Raw genomic sequence first — 13,735 nt, 5'->3', positions numbered from 1 at the left:
CTCTTTGACAGTAAACTCAACATGTAACTGACTCGGCTGGTGATGTCAATTGATTTGCATGAATACTACCAGATATTTTCAAAGAAAAATCCCATTTTATTCCTTTAACTTTGTTTGAATATTGATATTTTCCTTTTAAAGGGGCAGTTCAACAAAACTAGAAATATTTTCCCAGTAGTCATTTTCCCTTCTATGCATATACGTCTGTTTTTTACAGTTAGTGGCCCATGCAATGCAGATGAAGTCTAGATTTTAGCTGAATCTCTTAAAATGAATATATATAATATATAGTATATTATATATATTACAAAAAGCATTATAAAAGTGAAATAAAAAAAAAGAATAATTAAATAGCCTCTGAGATTTTGAGATATAAACTTTATGCCTTTCTTTGGTTTTAAGTAGTGCATCTGTTAATATTCAAATTAATTCACCGCCCTTGATTAAAGGTTGCAGCAAAAATGTAAAATCTAAACACTATATACACCACTTAGGGTGGTTGAGAAAATATGTTACGTTTGAGTCCCCTTCATTCTGTCCTCTATCTTGTGAGGTGTCAGTTCTATCCACTGGGCATACGTAGGCTGAGGTTGAAGCACAGAAGGCCAGGAGGTCAGATCCTCTGGGAACACCTCCCTCTGCACTTCCAGCTGGGGGATGTTTCTGTCCTCCCCTCCCTGTCATCAGTCACACCGCCTCTGTCGTGTACTCTACCTGTAACGGAACCGGCTGCCCTTGAAGAACAGGTTGCTGCTGGACACCGTCCGAACCTGACTGGACTTCTCAAGCCTGGAAAAAAAAAGAAAAGACAAGCGAACTACGTTGTATTGAAACGAGATAAATGGGAAGAAAACATCAGGTATGAAACGTTTCCCAGTAATTCTTGTAAGAACATGCTCCTAATACGATCACACTGCTGAGGCGTCAATACTGTACAAACTAGAATGTCAATCAGTAGAGAGCCTTCCTCCGCCAAGGTCCAACAGTCCCCTTGAATTCAATCAAGCTGCACCAAATTTCTCATCCAAATCAGTTCCCTAAATATGCCAAAATTAATTTTTCATCAAGATCCATAAATTATTCTCTGAGGAGTCAACAAAAAGTGGAAAAAAATGGTGGATCCGCACCATAATTTAACCACATCCCACTTCCTTCCACCCCGTGGGAATCCGAGTAGTTTTTGCATAATCTTGCTTACAAACAAACAAATGCGGAGTTAATTATATTTCTACAAAAAAGAGGAAAATAGCATTAAAAAACCCTGCTATTAAATTACTCATGTCCCCTCTTTGTACTATAGGCTCTGCATCTGCTCCATACAGTATTCAATATGTTTATATTGTCATAGTAAGTGAGACATTAATAATTGATGCTTCATGTTCCTTTCAAGGGATGCGTGCGTCTCTGAAACCCACGATCACATGTCCTCTCTCTCTCTGTCGTCCCCCAGACTCCTTATTACAGCGAGATCTTAATAAGTGGAAGGTTGATAAAAATCTTTTATCAGCCTGCCGCTTCAGAGAGTCATCGAAAGGTCACATCGCATTAGCTCCATCAATTCCTGTGCTAGGCTCTAACCTTGTGATGCCCCCACTCACACACACACACACACCCTTCATCACCTGAGCTGTCATTACCTCACCACTCCCACCCTCTGTACTCACACTGCTTGTGCTTTTTTTTTTTAATCACCTTTCCTGAGCCAGGGGTGAGCAGAGGGGGAGCCACGCTATTATTCATGTCTGACACAGGGGAGCTGTATCTCAGGAGGAGCGGTGAAGTGCCTGCAGTCTCGTGCCGCCGCACTCTAGCTCGCTAAAGGTCAGCGGCAGCTCGCACCACATTTTCCCGCTGACAAACAACCTGGTGGGAAGAAGGGCCTTTAAGGATGCAGAGGCACCTTGGCGGTAACCCGCCCGACCGCGGCACTCGAAGCAACTAAATCGCGGCAGTAAGGAGAGAAAGAGAAACAGTGGAATTCAATAAAGAAGATGTGTGGACTCACTTGTAGAAAGCTTGGTGCTCCACTCCGCATTTCCAAAGGTGCTTGCATGCCTCCGGAGTGGGTGCGAAGTATGCCAGGATGATCTGTTTATCCTGCACGTGGAAAATAAGAGAGTGTGCAGGAAAATATAATAAACCGAGGCCACATCATTAGAACTTACACTCTTTTCTGCACATCCAACCATTCAGGCTCTCACCTCCTTCTGATTTGCATGTATGTGGAACGTCTTGCCCTCGAACTTCAGTTTGGTCACCTCGTCCCTGTCCGGGGAAGGAGCAACGGTTAAACATGCAGCGAGCGGAAACAGAGAGCCGCAGCCTCTTTAAATATTCATGACAACCACTTTGGGATCACATAAACAACCACGGACCTCAACATTAGGATGACAAAACACATAATGATAACATTCCCTGCAGACGGGGAACGTAGAATGGGAGAAACCTGAGCGCTGCCGAAGGCTAAACAAACAAAGGCCTAAGAAATATGGCAAACACAGTACGTCTGTTGTCATTATGTAACTGTAACCTTTTCAGTTAAAAGCGAACAGACAGAAAAACATTACATATACATTTTCAGTTCGGAAGTCAAGCTTCTTGCTGAATTCAAATCAGTGTTTACTGAGAGTTCAGGCTCTTATATATCAAACTATTGTCTTGAAGTATCTCTGTTAATCTAGCTGCTGTAATTAGCCATATGTGCACACACATTTCTCCCCGGCTCTTGTCACAGGTAGAGGCAGATGGCAGAGCTTTGTTAACTGTGACTGTGCAACCAGCTGTAGAGCACATGCTGTTTCAACACCCTGCATACAGAGCACATATGTCAGATCAGGTATAAATCCAGGCCAGCAGCTCAGCGTTCGTCTATTCACATCCTGCAAAGACTTGAGGCACAAGAGGAAGTTGCATATTTCGCTCACCATTTGAGAAAGTGGACTTGCTTGTTTCCCTGAAGCACCACAAAACCAAACGGCGTGAAGGCGAGGAACGCTGGGTTCCCAGACACGTCCTGGAAATCCCCAAAAACAAGTGAAGCATGAGTCAGACATATGTTTGAGCATGCACTGCACTTCACATCCAGTAAGAATTTTTTGAAGTTTAACAGAAATGCGTGTGAGATCTGTAAATATTGAAAAGCGGTGCTTGTGAGACCTTGCACGGATGCGGATCAACACCATATGTCTCCAGCATCTGGGCTTTCTGCAGGAAGTTCCGCTCTGATGTTTCAGGTGACTGTCCACTGAGGGAGAGCGACAACACAACACAACATCTGTGTCAGTGTAAAACTCAAACAGATAAGATTTCAGAGACACACACACACATTTAATTTCCAGTAACATGTCACAATAATTTTGAAAAGACTAAAAGAGGCAGACAAACGTAATGACAAAACAAATCAGACTATTAACAATAGGTAAAATATAGGAAGATATTCAAAAAGTACGTATTGTTTTTCTCAACTTTAACAATGTGCAGTAACTCTTCATATAGCAGCAGCGTTGACTTGGTGGTGAGGAGGAAATTGACCACTAGTGGGCAGCAGAGTCTCATGCTGATTATCATTCTGCCTCCAAAGCATCAGAACTGGACTTGATGCTGGAGATGTGGTCACATGCAGCAGAGCAGAGAAAAGACAAGCTCCCTTGTTCATGAACAGAGGGTCACTATGTTACACCTTTATGCTTAGTGATGGTTGAGCAGTCCTTGGGAGCAGACCCCGTGGTGAGTTGCTGGGGGAACTGTTAGGGGGTGGGAGGACGAGGAAGGGGGGGCTGGGATTTATGTATCAGTCACTTTTGCACTGGTTGCAATAACAATTTCTTTCAAAAACTGAACTTTAAAGTTGACTTTTATTTTATTTATTCGGTTTTATTCATTTTTAATTTCTTCTTCAATTATTCTTTTTATATTGTCTTATGTTACATTTTCAATTAGTCATGGTGCCTTTTATAAAATGTACTATACAAATAAACTTGGCTTGACTTGCCTTTGATTTTCTCCACAGCTGCTCATCCAAAACCCTTCACACTTCCTACCTCAGAAATAAACCTGTCAAGTTCGATCAGATGAGCTGTATAAAATCGAGGGAAGAAGAAAGATAGAGATTTTTCCAAATATTATCTGGATAAGAAACTTATTTTAGTGCCAATAAGAATAAGTTGGAAGGAGTTAGATGGATCAGCGTGAGAGAAACGCTTCATAAGCTCACCTACTGTCGCTGAGTGTTTGTGTCCTGCTCTATCTGATCTCTTTCAGCATCGTGCTCTGCTGCTCTCCCAGTTCAAACCAAGGTCACGTCCCAACACAGATAACCGTGTGAATCTGACTGCGTGATCCAAGTGGACGGTGGAGAAGAATTTCTCTTCTATCTGCTCAAATAACCAACAGTGATCTGCTTGCCCGACCCAACGGAACCTCATTACCGCAGATAATTACATAAATGCCAAAGGAAGCCTGGCTTTTTGTTCTGCAGATATGTGGAAACAGAGAGAGATTGATGGTGACCCTCACATCAGCTCTGTCTTGTGTATGTCTGCGATCCGGCGCTCCAGCTTCTCTGAGTGTTTGGGGAAAAAGTGGAATTTGGAGCTGTAACCTTCAGGATGTTTGCCGGGGTCGTAGTTACCGATCTCAGCTGGAGGAAGGAACAGAGAGAAAAATACATTAAAAGCAGATAAAAGTTAAGGCTTTTTTGTCTTTTTGGTGCCTCTGCCGGTGGAGATGGGCTGAACAAGCCAAAGATTATTTGTGTTCCCTTCATGCCACACTGCACTGCCTCGAATGACCCTGAAGCAGATTTTCTCGCTGGAAGGAGGAGCTGACCAAGCAGCCCATCTTTAATTCATCAGCCCCTCCTCCAGACGACCTGCCTCCCCTCAAACACTGTGCTCTCTGTGATGTTCGCAGAGCCACCACTCCTTGTGTGTGTTGTATTTGCTTAGGTCTATATTTGTGTGCTTGCGTGTGTGTGTGTGTGTGCGTGTGCGTGTGCGTGTGTGTTTGTGGTGGGAGGAAGATGATAAGGTGCCAGATAACGGGTTCAAAAGATTTTCTCACCGAGCAGGATTTCTTGCTTATTAAGCGCAAAAAAGCCATTGAGCCAATAATCATGCAAAGTGCAGAACAACCTTTTACTTTGTACCAGTTTCAGAGTCAGTATCAGTGTGAACAATCACATCCAATGAATCATTCCCCATTTCTTTTCTTATAGCATGAACAATTGAAACCACTGCAGGAGTATAACCCTTTGATCAGTGTTGTACATTGGCCTCATATCACCTAATTCAGCTTCTTTCCACATAAAAATCTGTTTGCTTGACTGTGTTTATCGGCACGGTAACTACAAGGCACGAGGTGGCCAGAGCAGAGAGTGGTGTACATCATTTCCATCTGTCACCTCCAATTACCTTGAAGGATGTGTGCAGCAAGCATGGCCGCATCCGAGGTTTTACACAGGAGCCGACCGTGGTAGAGGTCTCTCTTGATTTGCAGGAAGACAAGATATCTACAAGGGGAGAGGACAAACATCACGTATGACAGTCTGACGGGTCTGCTCATGAGAGTACTGACGTTACTCATACATACTCATACATTTTGGCTACATTTCTTAGTGATGAGACATAGAAGGAATAAAACAATAAGAAAAAGATAGAGCAGGAAACAACAAATCTGATAAACCTCAAAGGCTGTGGAGTTCACGTTCCCCGTGGGGGGCGTCGGGGTTTGAATATTTCTTTTTGATTCTGCTGAAATGAGGGTTTTGTTCGGGGGGAAATAAGGGTAGGGAGGCCCCGAGGGAAGAGCTGCTACTGACGCTGTGCTTCTCTTAAAGCCTCCAGCCTAGTTTCAAACCCATCCAACCAATCACCCATCTGAGACAGCATCCGAAGCAAACGGCAGAACGGTGATGATAATAATGATCATAGTCATTATTATTATTTGTATTATTGCTGGAGGGGAGGACATTGGGGTTATTGAAAGCCACCTTTACTCAACCTTTAACAGGAAACAGACATTCATCTCCCTCTGGGCCATTTCCACAAAAGCTAATAACACATCCTGTATGGAGCCATTGCATTAAAGAGGTGATTGCATTTCCTGTGTTGCTCTGCAGTTGGTTCAACAAACCCATTTGATGGCCTGGTGAATAAACGAGTTATAATTCAACAGTCATTTCAGCGTTCTGATGGCTGTTGATGGTTTGACTGCATTAAAAGTCTATACTACAGTAATATCAGCTCATAGCTGATCAGCGGTTGAAGTAGTTCCTTGATTTTCCTCAGGGCACAGAGAGCATTGGAACAATATTCAACCAGTGAACTATTTTTATTCTTTATGAGGTCACTGTGACCTTTGACCCCTAAAATCAAACCAGTAAATCCTTGAATCCAAGTAACAAGTCATCAAAATTTGAAGAAATTCCATAAAGGCCGATTTGAGATATGTTCAACAGGACTGAAACACATTTAGTGAGGCCACGGTGACCTTTGACCTTTGACCATGTAAAACTAACCGGCCATCTTCAAATCAGAGTGAACATTTGTACCAAATTTAAAGAAATCAGCTTGAGGTGTTTCTGAACTGTTGCGTTCACAAGACCAAAAACATATTTTGTGACCTTGACTAACAAATTCTAATCAGTTCATTCTTACGTTAAAGGAACAGAGGATTCCCTCTAAGTGTTTCTGAGGTATCATGTTCACAAGGTCACAGCGTCCTTGACCTTTCGCCACCTACATTTTAATCAGTGAAAAGTGAAAATCTGAGCCAGATTTAAGGAAATTCCCTGAAGATGTTCTTGAGATATTGTGTTCACAAGAATGGAACAGATGGGCAGCCCCAGAACCTAATGCCTTCGGGCTAGTGGCAGTCGCAGGTGTGGAGGCATATTAAAAAGAGAGATGGCCGAGTTCCATTTAGCTGCACCGTCACATTGTCATGACTGGGACACATGTTTTTACCAGTGTTTTTCCTATTTCAGTGCGTACATAAAAACACATAATCATAATAATACAATTCTTATATGGCATTAAACTACTGTCCAGACAATCCCAACCCAACATGATAGCAGAGGAGCACTCACTGCCTGAGCCCCATATGTGACTGATTACCCTGCCCCTCCTTCTGTGGTCTCCACCTCTCTCCACTCTCATCATCATGTTGTATCACTCCCTCCTCTGCCTCCCCCACTCCAGCCTTTTATTCTCCCTCCTCTTCCTCGCCACTCACAATCAGCGCCCTTTGCCCCCTATCTCCTCCTGTCTGTTCCGTTCATTACGTGCCCTCTACATGTGGTGTACATTACATGTCATTACACTTCAGAGGCAGAGAGGACCCCCCACTGTCCCATCAGTCACTGATGCATACATTGGGCATGCACTCATTCACCAGCTGGCTACTCTCAGCATTATCTGCAGGCAGAGTAAATTCATAGCTCTTCCCCGTTATTGTCACTTTTACCTAAATATTACGACGGGGCTCTTGTTTCAGAGTTAGTGAGATGAAAAGAATCTGAGCATTTAGACACAAAAACCTAACATGTTGTTGCCTTTGACGATCTACTCATTATATTCTGGAGACCAACCTGCTAGCGGAGGCTTTCACATCCCTCATGTTTCACAGCTCCTCGTGCAAACTGTGTAATATTTATCATAATGTTTGAGACAGTTAAGTACTCTTTAATTATGAAGGCCCATAAATAATATTTTAGAAAGAGACATGTTTGCTCCGGCTAAAAATGTTAGTGCACAATCTGTACCAGAGAAAAACTAGAATGGCACTTAGTAGAGCGCATAACTCTGTAAAGGCCCAACAGTTTGCTTATATTTAATCAAGCTACACCAAATTTCATACAATCATAGATACCACTTCCCTAGATGTGCCTGATTTGTTCATCTAGATCCATGAATTAACTCCTGAGAAATCAGGGAAAACACCAAAGAACCAAAAGAAAGAAAGACCAAGCACAGATGCTCTTCACAGTTCTTCAAATGACGGCAGTCTCTTCATGAACAAACTGACTTTTCTTTACCGTTAAAGTGAAACAAAGGTTAAATGCATCGGTTAGAGAAACAACAGGACGTCATACCGAGTGATCTCCTCCTTCAGAGCAGCGGGATTAGGAGGGTAGAACTTGAGTCTCAGACACATGGTGAACGGAGGCTGAGCTGCAAGAAACAAACACCAAACATTTAAGTAACACATCAAACCCTCAGCGGGAGACAGAGGAAGAAAGCACAACCGTTCAAAGACCCAGATAAAGGCAACTCTTTTCTCGTGAACTGATCTATTGAGTAATAAAGAAAGATTTTATCGGGGCAGCAACTTGTCTGTCTTGATCAGTCGTCTGCTATTTCTATTCTTGTCTTCCATGTTGTTTCTTTCCTATGTATTTAGAATAGACTGCAACTAACAACCATGTGTCTTACTGTGGAATTATTTAGGTAAAGTTTCCTGTGCAATCTTTTGCATATTTATTGTATTTTGTATACATTGGTTTTATAGTATACGTTTCATATTCCTATCTTTAAAGACATTTGATGAGATGTCGTGACTCAATGACTCAATATTTTCTAATAAATATAAATTGCGAAATGTTTTTTGCTGGTTTACACTTAGAATTGTTTTTTTGATTAAGAACAAAATGCAAGTAAAATTACCCCATTAAAGTGCTGATGTATCACAATGCAGCATATTTTGATTACATCTATGCGGATGATTTTTATTGTTACAAAAAGAAAATGTTTTTTTTAAATCCACAGTATATCTTATGGATTCAAATATCATGTCTATCTATTGCCAATATCATTCCAGACCTCATGTTAAGGACTAAGAATTCAATGGTCCATTTCCAAGATTAATATCAAATAAAAATCAATTTAAAAAATACTTACATTTCATTTGCTTTGCAATTGATTTTGTGACCTCCAACCAGTGCTGCATTAAAAAGAAAAACAGAAATGACAATAATTAAATGTCATCAAAAAAGAAATCCTCCAATTTACATGTCAAATCACTCACCTGACACTTTAAATATCGGCTGCATTCGGTTGTTACCACTGACAGTTATGTGGGGAAACCTGTTTATGCCACACGGTTTTATAACCAATCTCTTCGAGTGCTGCAAAATTTTAAAGCTGCTTTGAATATGAAAAATGGATTTTGTAATACAATCAAAGATTCCAGGCGAATATATATTCAAACAGCTCTTTGTGAGTCTCTTGAGACACTGTCAGAACAGGGAGGCTGATTAAAAAAACTGGTTTCGACCAAACACCAAGCTCCTGCTGCTGTTGCCGGCCGGCATCTTCGCTCTCCCTCTCCGGGAGCGTATTTCTCCCTCCATCACTCTCCCGGGTTACCTTTCCGCCAAGCCAACCCACCCACAGCAACAACCACCAAAATAGTCCTTCTGAGTGACGTCGCGGGAAATGCAGCATCCTCGGGACTTGGTTCTTGTCTGCAGGACATCAACATAATCTGCAAACATGTGAATACTTCATGAATCAAGCAGTGCTCCGACATGCCTCGCAGCGGCCGAGGCCTGATGGAACAACCGTCACTCTGAGAGGCGGCGTGAATAAGAGAAGAAGGGGAACACAACTTTTCACTCTGGACCCACAGTCTCACTCTCATTCCTCAACTCAATCAGATATGATCCATTTTTAATGTAAAGCCAAGCATCTTTATATGGTTCGAGCCAAACAATCACATTCATATGGAGACACTCTGAGGTCCCATTCAACCACTTTTTAAAATGCTGGATATAACAAGGAAAATGCAGCAGATTCAGTGTTGTATACATTATTATAACTTGTTTTATAACACAAGTAGGAACTGCCTGATTTTTTATTGAGCCTTACTGCTGTTCAATAAAGCAATAGTTCAATATCCAGTGTATGGTTTAAAGCTAGGGTTTAAACCAATAGTGGGATGTATAGGTTGCACTTTGAAAAAATGCAACATATATATCCCACTATTGGTCCTCTCGTCAAAGCTACGCCCCCAAAAAACACAGGAACACGTAGTGACTCTGCTTCAACAGTGTACGTTTCTCCGGCTGAAGGCTGCAGCCATGCGCAGTGAGAGCAAAGGCAGGCAGATCATTTACTGACAGCCAATAATTTCAATTATTTCTTCCTGTCCGCTTGCTGAGTGGTATTGATCTTGGACTCAAGACAGCAAAAACTATTAATTAATTTCATTTTAAACTATTAATTTAAACTAGGCACACCAAATTCCCCGGTACTGTAAAGTTGTACACTACCTTTAATTATGCTCCTGGAATAAATTTCAACACAATTTAAAGCAGTTGAGTCTCAGATGCTGGCACATGGAGCTGGATAATTTAGTGTACTTTTGAATAGATATGATTTTTTTTGGGGGGGGGGGGTAGATAGACTTTTAAAAATACATTATTAAGAAAGTTATAAATGATATAAATGCACACAAACCGCCTCTGCCTTGCTCACACATACTGCAGCGTAGACACGTACCCGCTGCTTGTCCGGATCCACATATCTGATGCCAAAATAGTCTTTCTCCAGCAAGTTGAGGTGGTGGCAGATGAGGTCAAACAGATACTGTCCCTTTGCGTCACGCTGCAACAGAAGAGAGGAGAAGCAGGAATTTAGAAAGCACGACAACAAAAAAACAATATTTGCGTGTGTGGCCAAAAAAAGATCCAACAAAGAAATGGGCAATGTCCTAAGTTTCAACATGATAAATAATTCCTGCCTTCAGAGTGTGCTTGAGATTTTTTTTTAAACCCTGCCACAGATATCTCAGATTCATCCAATATAAATACACAAGAGCCAGAGCCATCTGAAGAGTCTGGAATAAACCCCATCCTCAGATAAAAGTAGAGCTCAAAGGGAGGATGGAATAAATAGGCTCACATCTCACTGGGGTTTTGCTAAAACTCTGTATTTCTGTAACTCACGAGGAAGCTTCCACCTCACGACACAGTATTTCACAGTGGCATCATCCACTGTGACAAATACACATCTATATCTGAGAGCACCCTCGACACTGTACATCTGAATAACACAGCTGAACAATCCTGGCTCCGGAAAATCTGGATCAAAATGGAACAGATTTTTTGTCGTAATCCAACAGTGACAGAAAATTCTGTCTGAAACATCCCCACAGAGTTCTCTCCTGCCAAAAGACGACAGGACAGACACAAATTAAGAGTTGCTCTTCAACAAAATCAGTTTCTTCCCTTCAATATGAGTTTTATACACCTGACGGATGCAGGTATAATTTACGTATGAAGATTAAAAGTAATGATTGCAACTGGATGAATTACCGCAGTGAGCCCAAATGAGCAAATAGTGACAGAGGAGCCACACTGCAAATCAGAGTTAGAAACAAAAGTGAGCTCTCGTATTGTATGATTATATCTAGAAACTCAACATGCAAATATTATATTTTTAACTAAATAAATTCCCAGGACTGGCTACTATAAACTGACATGTTTTTTGGGAGGTTTTATTCCTCAAAATGGTTTTATTTAAAAGTGTAAATCTCTGCTGTCTGTGACATTTAAGGATCCTGGAGAGAATTAAATGTGATGAGGTTAGAAAGAGGGTGTGAGGAAGACAGCAGACATTAATCACCGGGCCCCAGTCACTGTCACCCCACGCCACGGAGATGGCATGCCAAGATGACATATCACACACGGCTCTCAATGGGGATTTTGGTCTGTTTTCTTTTAACAGCACGAAAGGCTCAATCAGCGCCGACAGTTCACAAACGCCCTGAAGTCTCACTGCTCATTTGGAGGCAACTGACAAAGCATCGTTGTATTCCATGAAAATAGTATTGCTCATTTTTACATACATTTTTAAATATATAGACCATACAATATATAATTATCATCAGCTTTTGTGTGCGGCATTATAAAGACAGATTTAGTTCCTGACACTGTGGAGACTAAAACAGAGGTAATAGAAGTATAAATATTGGAATTATGTTCATAAGGAGCGCAGAAAAAGCTATTCCTGTTAAGCCTGTGTGCTCTCGGCCAATCAGGTTAGCGCAAGTAGCATAGTCAGAAAGCACGCTCCTGATTGGAGGGGTGCCGGCAGGAAGTGGAAGCGGGAACGCTGGCCTGTTTTTGTCGGCTGTGCCGTTCCGCGTTGTGCTTCTGAGAGTCTGCTACCAGCGAGTGTTGCTGTGCAGTTGTGACCTGGTAAATTAATGATAATAAAGTGAGCGACATCTTAGATCTGGTCTCCTCACTTATTCCCTGGCTCCACAATATGTCTCTGTTTCGTTAACAAAGAACAACAAAAACAATGCAGGTTTAAGATGGGAACTCTCATGTCCAGTTGATATTGGTTACAGAAACCTTTAGGAATACAGATTTTAGTTCTTGTTTACAGATATTTTCTGTAAATATAGTTTTAATTCAAATACTTGTACATTTAATAAATTTGTGTTACACCTCCTATATTAACTTGTTAAATGGTAAACTCTTATGGACAAAAGCCTGGTTGTGTTCCTCAAAATAATAAGGTATTCAATTTCAAAGCAACATCCAGCTCTCAATGACAAGCTGGCTGCAGTCTGACCGGCCGCTGAGGTCTCAACCCTCATAATGACTCATGAGGAGGTCGCTCCTCCTTCCCCGCTCCCTCGCTCCCTCTGCTCATCTGCCCTGTGTCGGCAGTGAAGGTGTCAGCAGCAGCACTCTCCTCCATGTCATTACTCTGGCCGCAGATAACAGGCCCTTCATTAGGACAAAGGACTGTCGACGCCGGGCTTGTCACCTAACTGACGAGACTCTTGTGACCGAATGCCAATACGAGCTTTGCTACCGGAGATAACTGACCTTCTTGTAGCGAGACACGGGGGCTTCACCTCTCTTGTTGTAACATTACTAACCAATCCGATAACTAAGACACATGATCAAATGGAGAAGCAAGGGTCTCTGCGGTGTGAGAGAAGACGCACGTTTGTATTTGTAAGGACCCAAAACATATACACACAAAGATAAAGGAACCTTTCTGAGTGAATGCAGATTCCATGATGATTATTTCATAAGATTATTCAAGCAAACAGGTTTTGAATTATTTTCGTCACGTATAAGAGAAAACCTGGTTTACATAATCACATAATCAGGACAGGCAATCAATAAAACTTGATTACCCCAGCTGGATATCTAGAGAAAGCCATGTACTGAGAGATGTAAACATGTAATATTATATGCATGTAAAATAATCTGTTTGTCTGCACTTAAAATACAGAAATAGCACAATAAAGGCAAAAAAATTGAAATGTTTTGAAGTGTAAAGTAAAGCATGACTCATCTTTTGTTTTAATCACTCGGCAGAGAAACCTGCTATCAGGAGCGGCTGTAGGAAGCAACAAAGCCAAGCACAAATAAAGAAAAAATGCTTTCTGTGTGGAGAGGACACACCGAGTTAGAAAGGACATCTGCTCTTTTGTTGCATGGAAAGAGCAAGTTTGTTAGTATTCAACAGCTCTCCCACCCTCTTCCCTCCCTCCCTCCCTCCCTCTTTTCTCGCTCTTTGTTGCCCCCCCACCTCCGTCTCAGCCCCACATTGAGCACAGCTGCATTATCCTCCTACCAGACTTTCTAATTACGAGATCGAGGTGATTGCACGAGAGAAAGGATGTCCTGAAATTTCTAATCAATACTAATGAACCTTTTCCTCGTCTGAATTGGAATCTTAATATAGCTCTGCAGTCGCCTCAACAGATT

At 41.7% G+C, this 13,735-nt stretch overlaps 1 protein-coding gene across 3 annotated transcripts in view; it reads right to left on the bottom strand.

The window, feature by feature from the left end:
* The window catches only part of LOC118110133 (FERM domain-containing protein 5), a 58,884-nt gene that overhangs the window by 8,362 nt on the left and 36,787 nt on the right, over window positions 1-13,735 (bottom strand). For 2 of the 3 annotated variants that reach the window (XM_035157760.2, XM_035157762.2), the window contains exons 2-11: window positions 10,500-10,604; window positions 8,898-8,940; window positions 8,093-8,171; window positions 5,412-5,509; window positions 4,516-4,639; window positions 3,157-3,244; window positions 2,925-3,013; window positions 2,202-2,265; window positions 2,006-2,097; window positions 715-789 (exon numbers count right to left, since the gene is read on the bottom strand). In XM_035157760.2, the coding sequence (XP_035013651.1) occupies window positions 715-789; window positions 2,006-2,097; window positions 2,202-2,265; window positions 2,925-3,013; window positions 3,157-3,244; window positions 4,516-4,639; window positions 5,412-5,509; window positions 8,093-8,171; window positions 8,898-8,940; window positions 10,500-10,604 (857 nt within the window). The remainder of the gene's footprint in view (window positions 1-714; window positions 790-2,005; window positions 2,098-2,201; window positions 2,266-2,924; window positions 3,014-3,156; window positions 3,245-4,515; window positions 4,640-5,411; window positions 5,510-8,092; window positions 8,172-8,897; window positions 8,941-10,499; window positions 10,605-13,735) is intronic. The other variant, XM_035157761.2, reaches the window with a different exon arrangement.

The sequence above is a fragment of the Hippoglossus stenolepis genome, chromosome 5 (genome assembly GCF_022539355.2).
Source record: "Hippoglossus stenolepis isolate QCI-W04-F060 chromosome 5, HSTE1.2, whole genome shotgun sequence".
Lineage (NCBI taxonomy): Eukaryota > Metazoa > Chordata > Actinopteri > Pleuronectiformes > Pleuronectidae > Hippoglossus > Hippoglossus stenolepis.
This window is presented reverse-complemented; position numbering and strand designations above follow the sequence as displayed.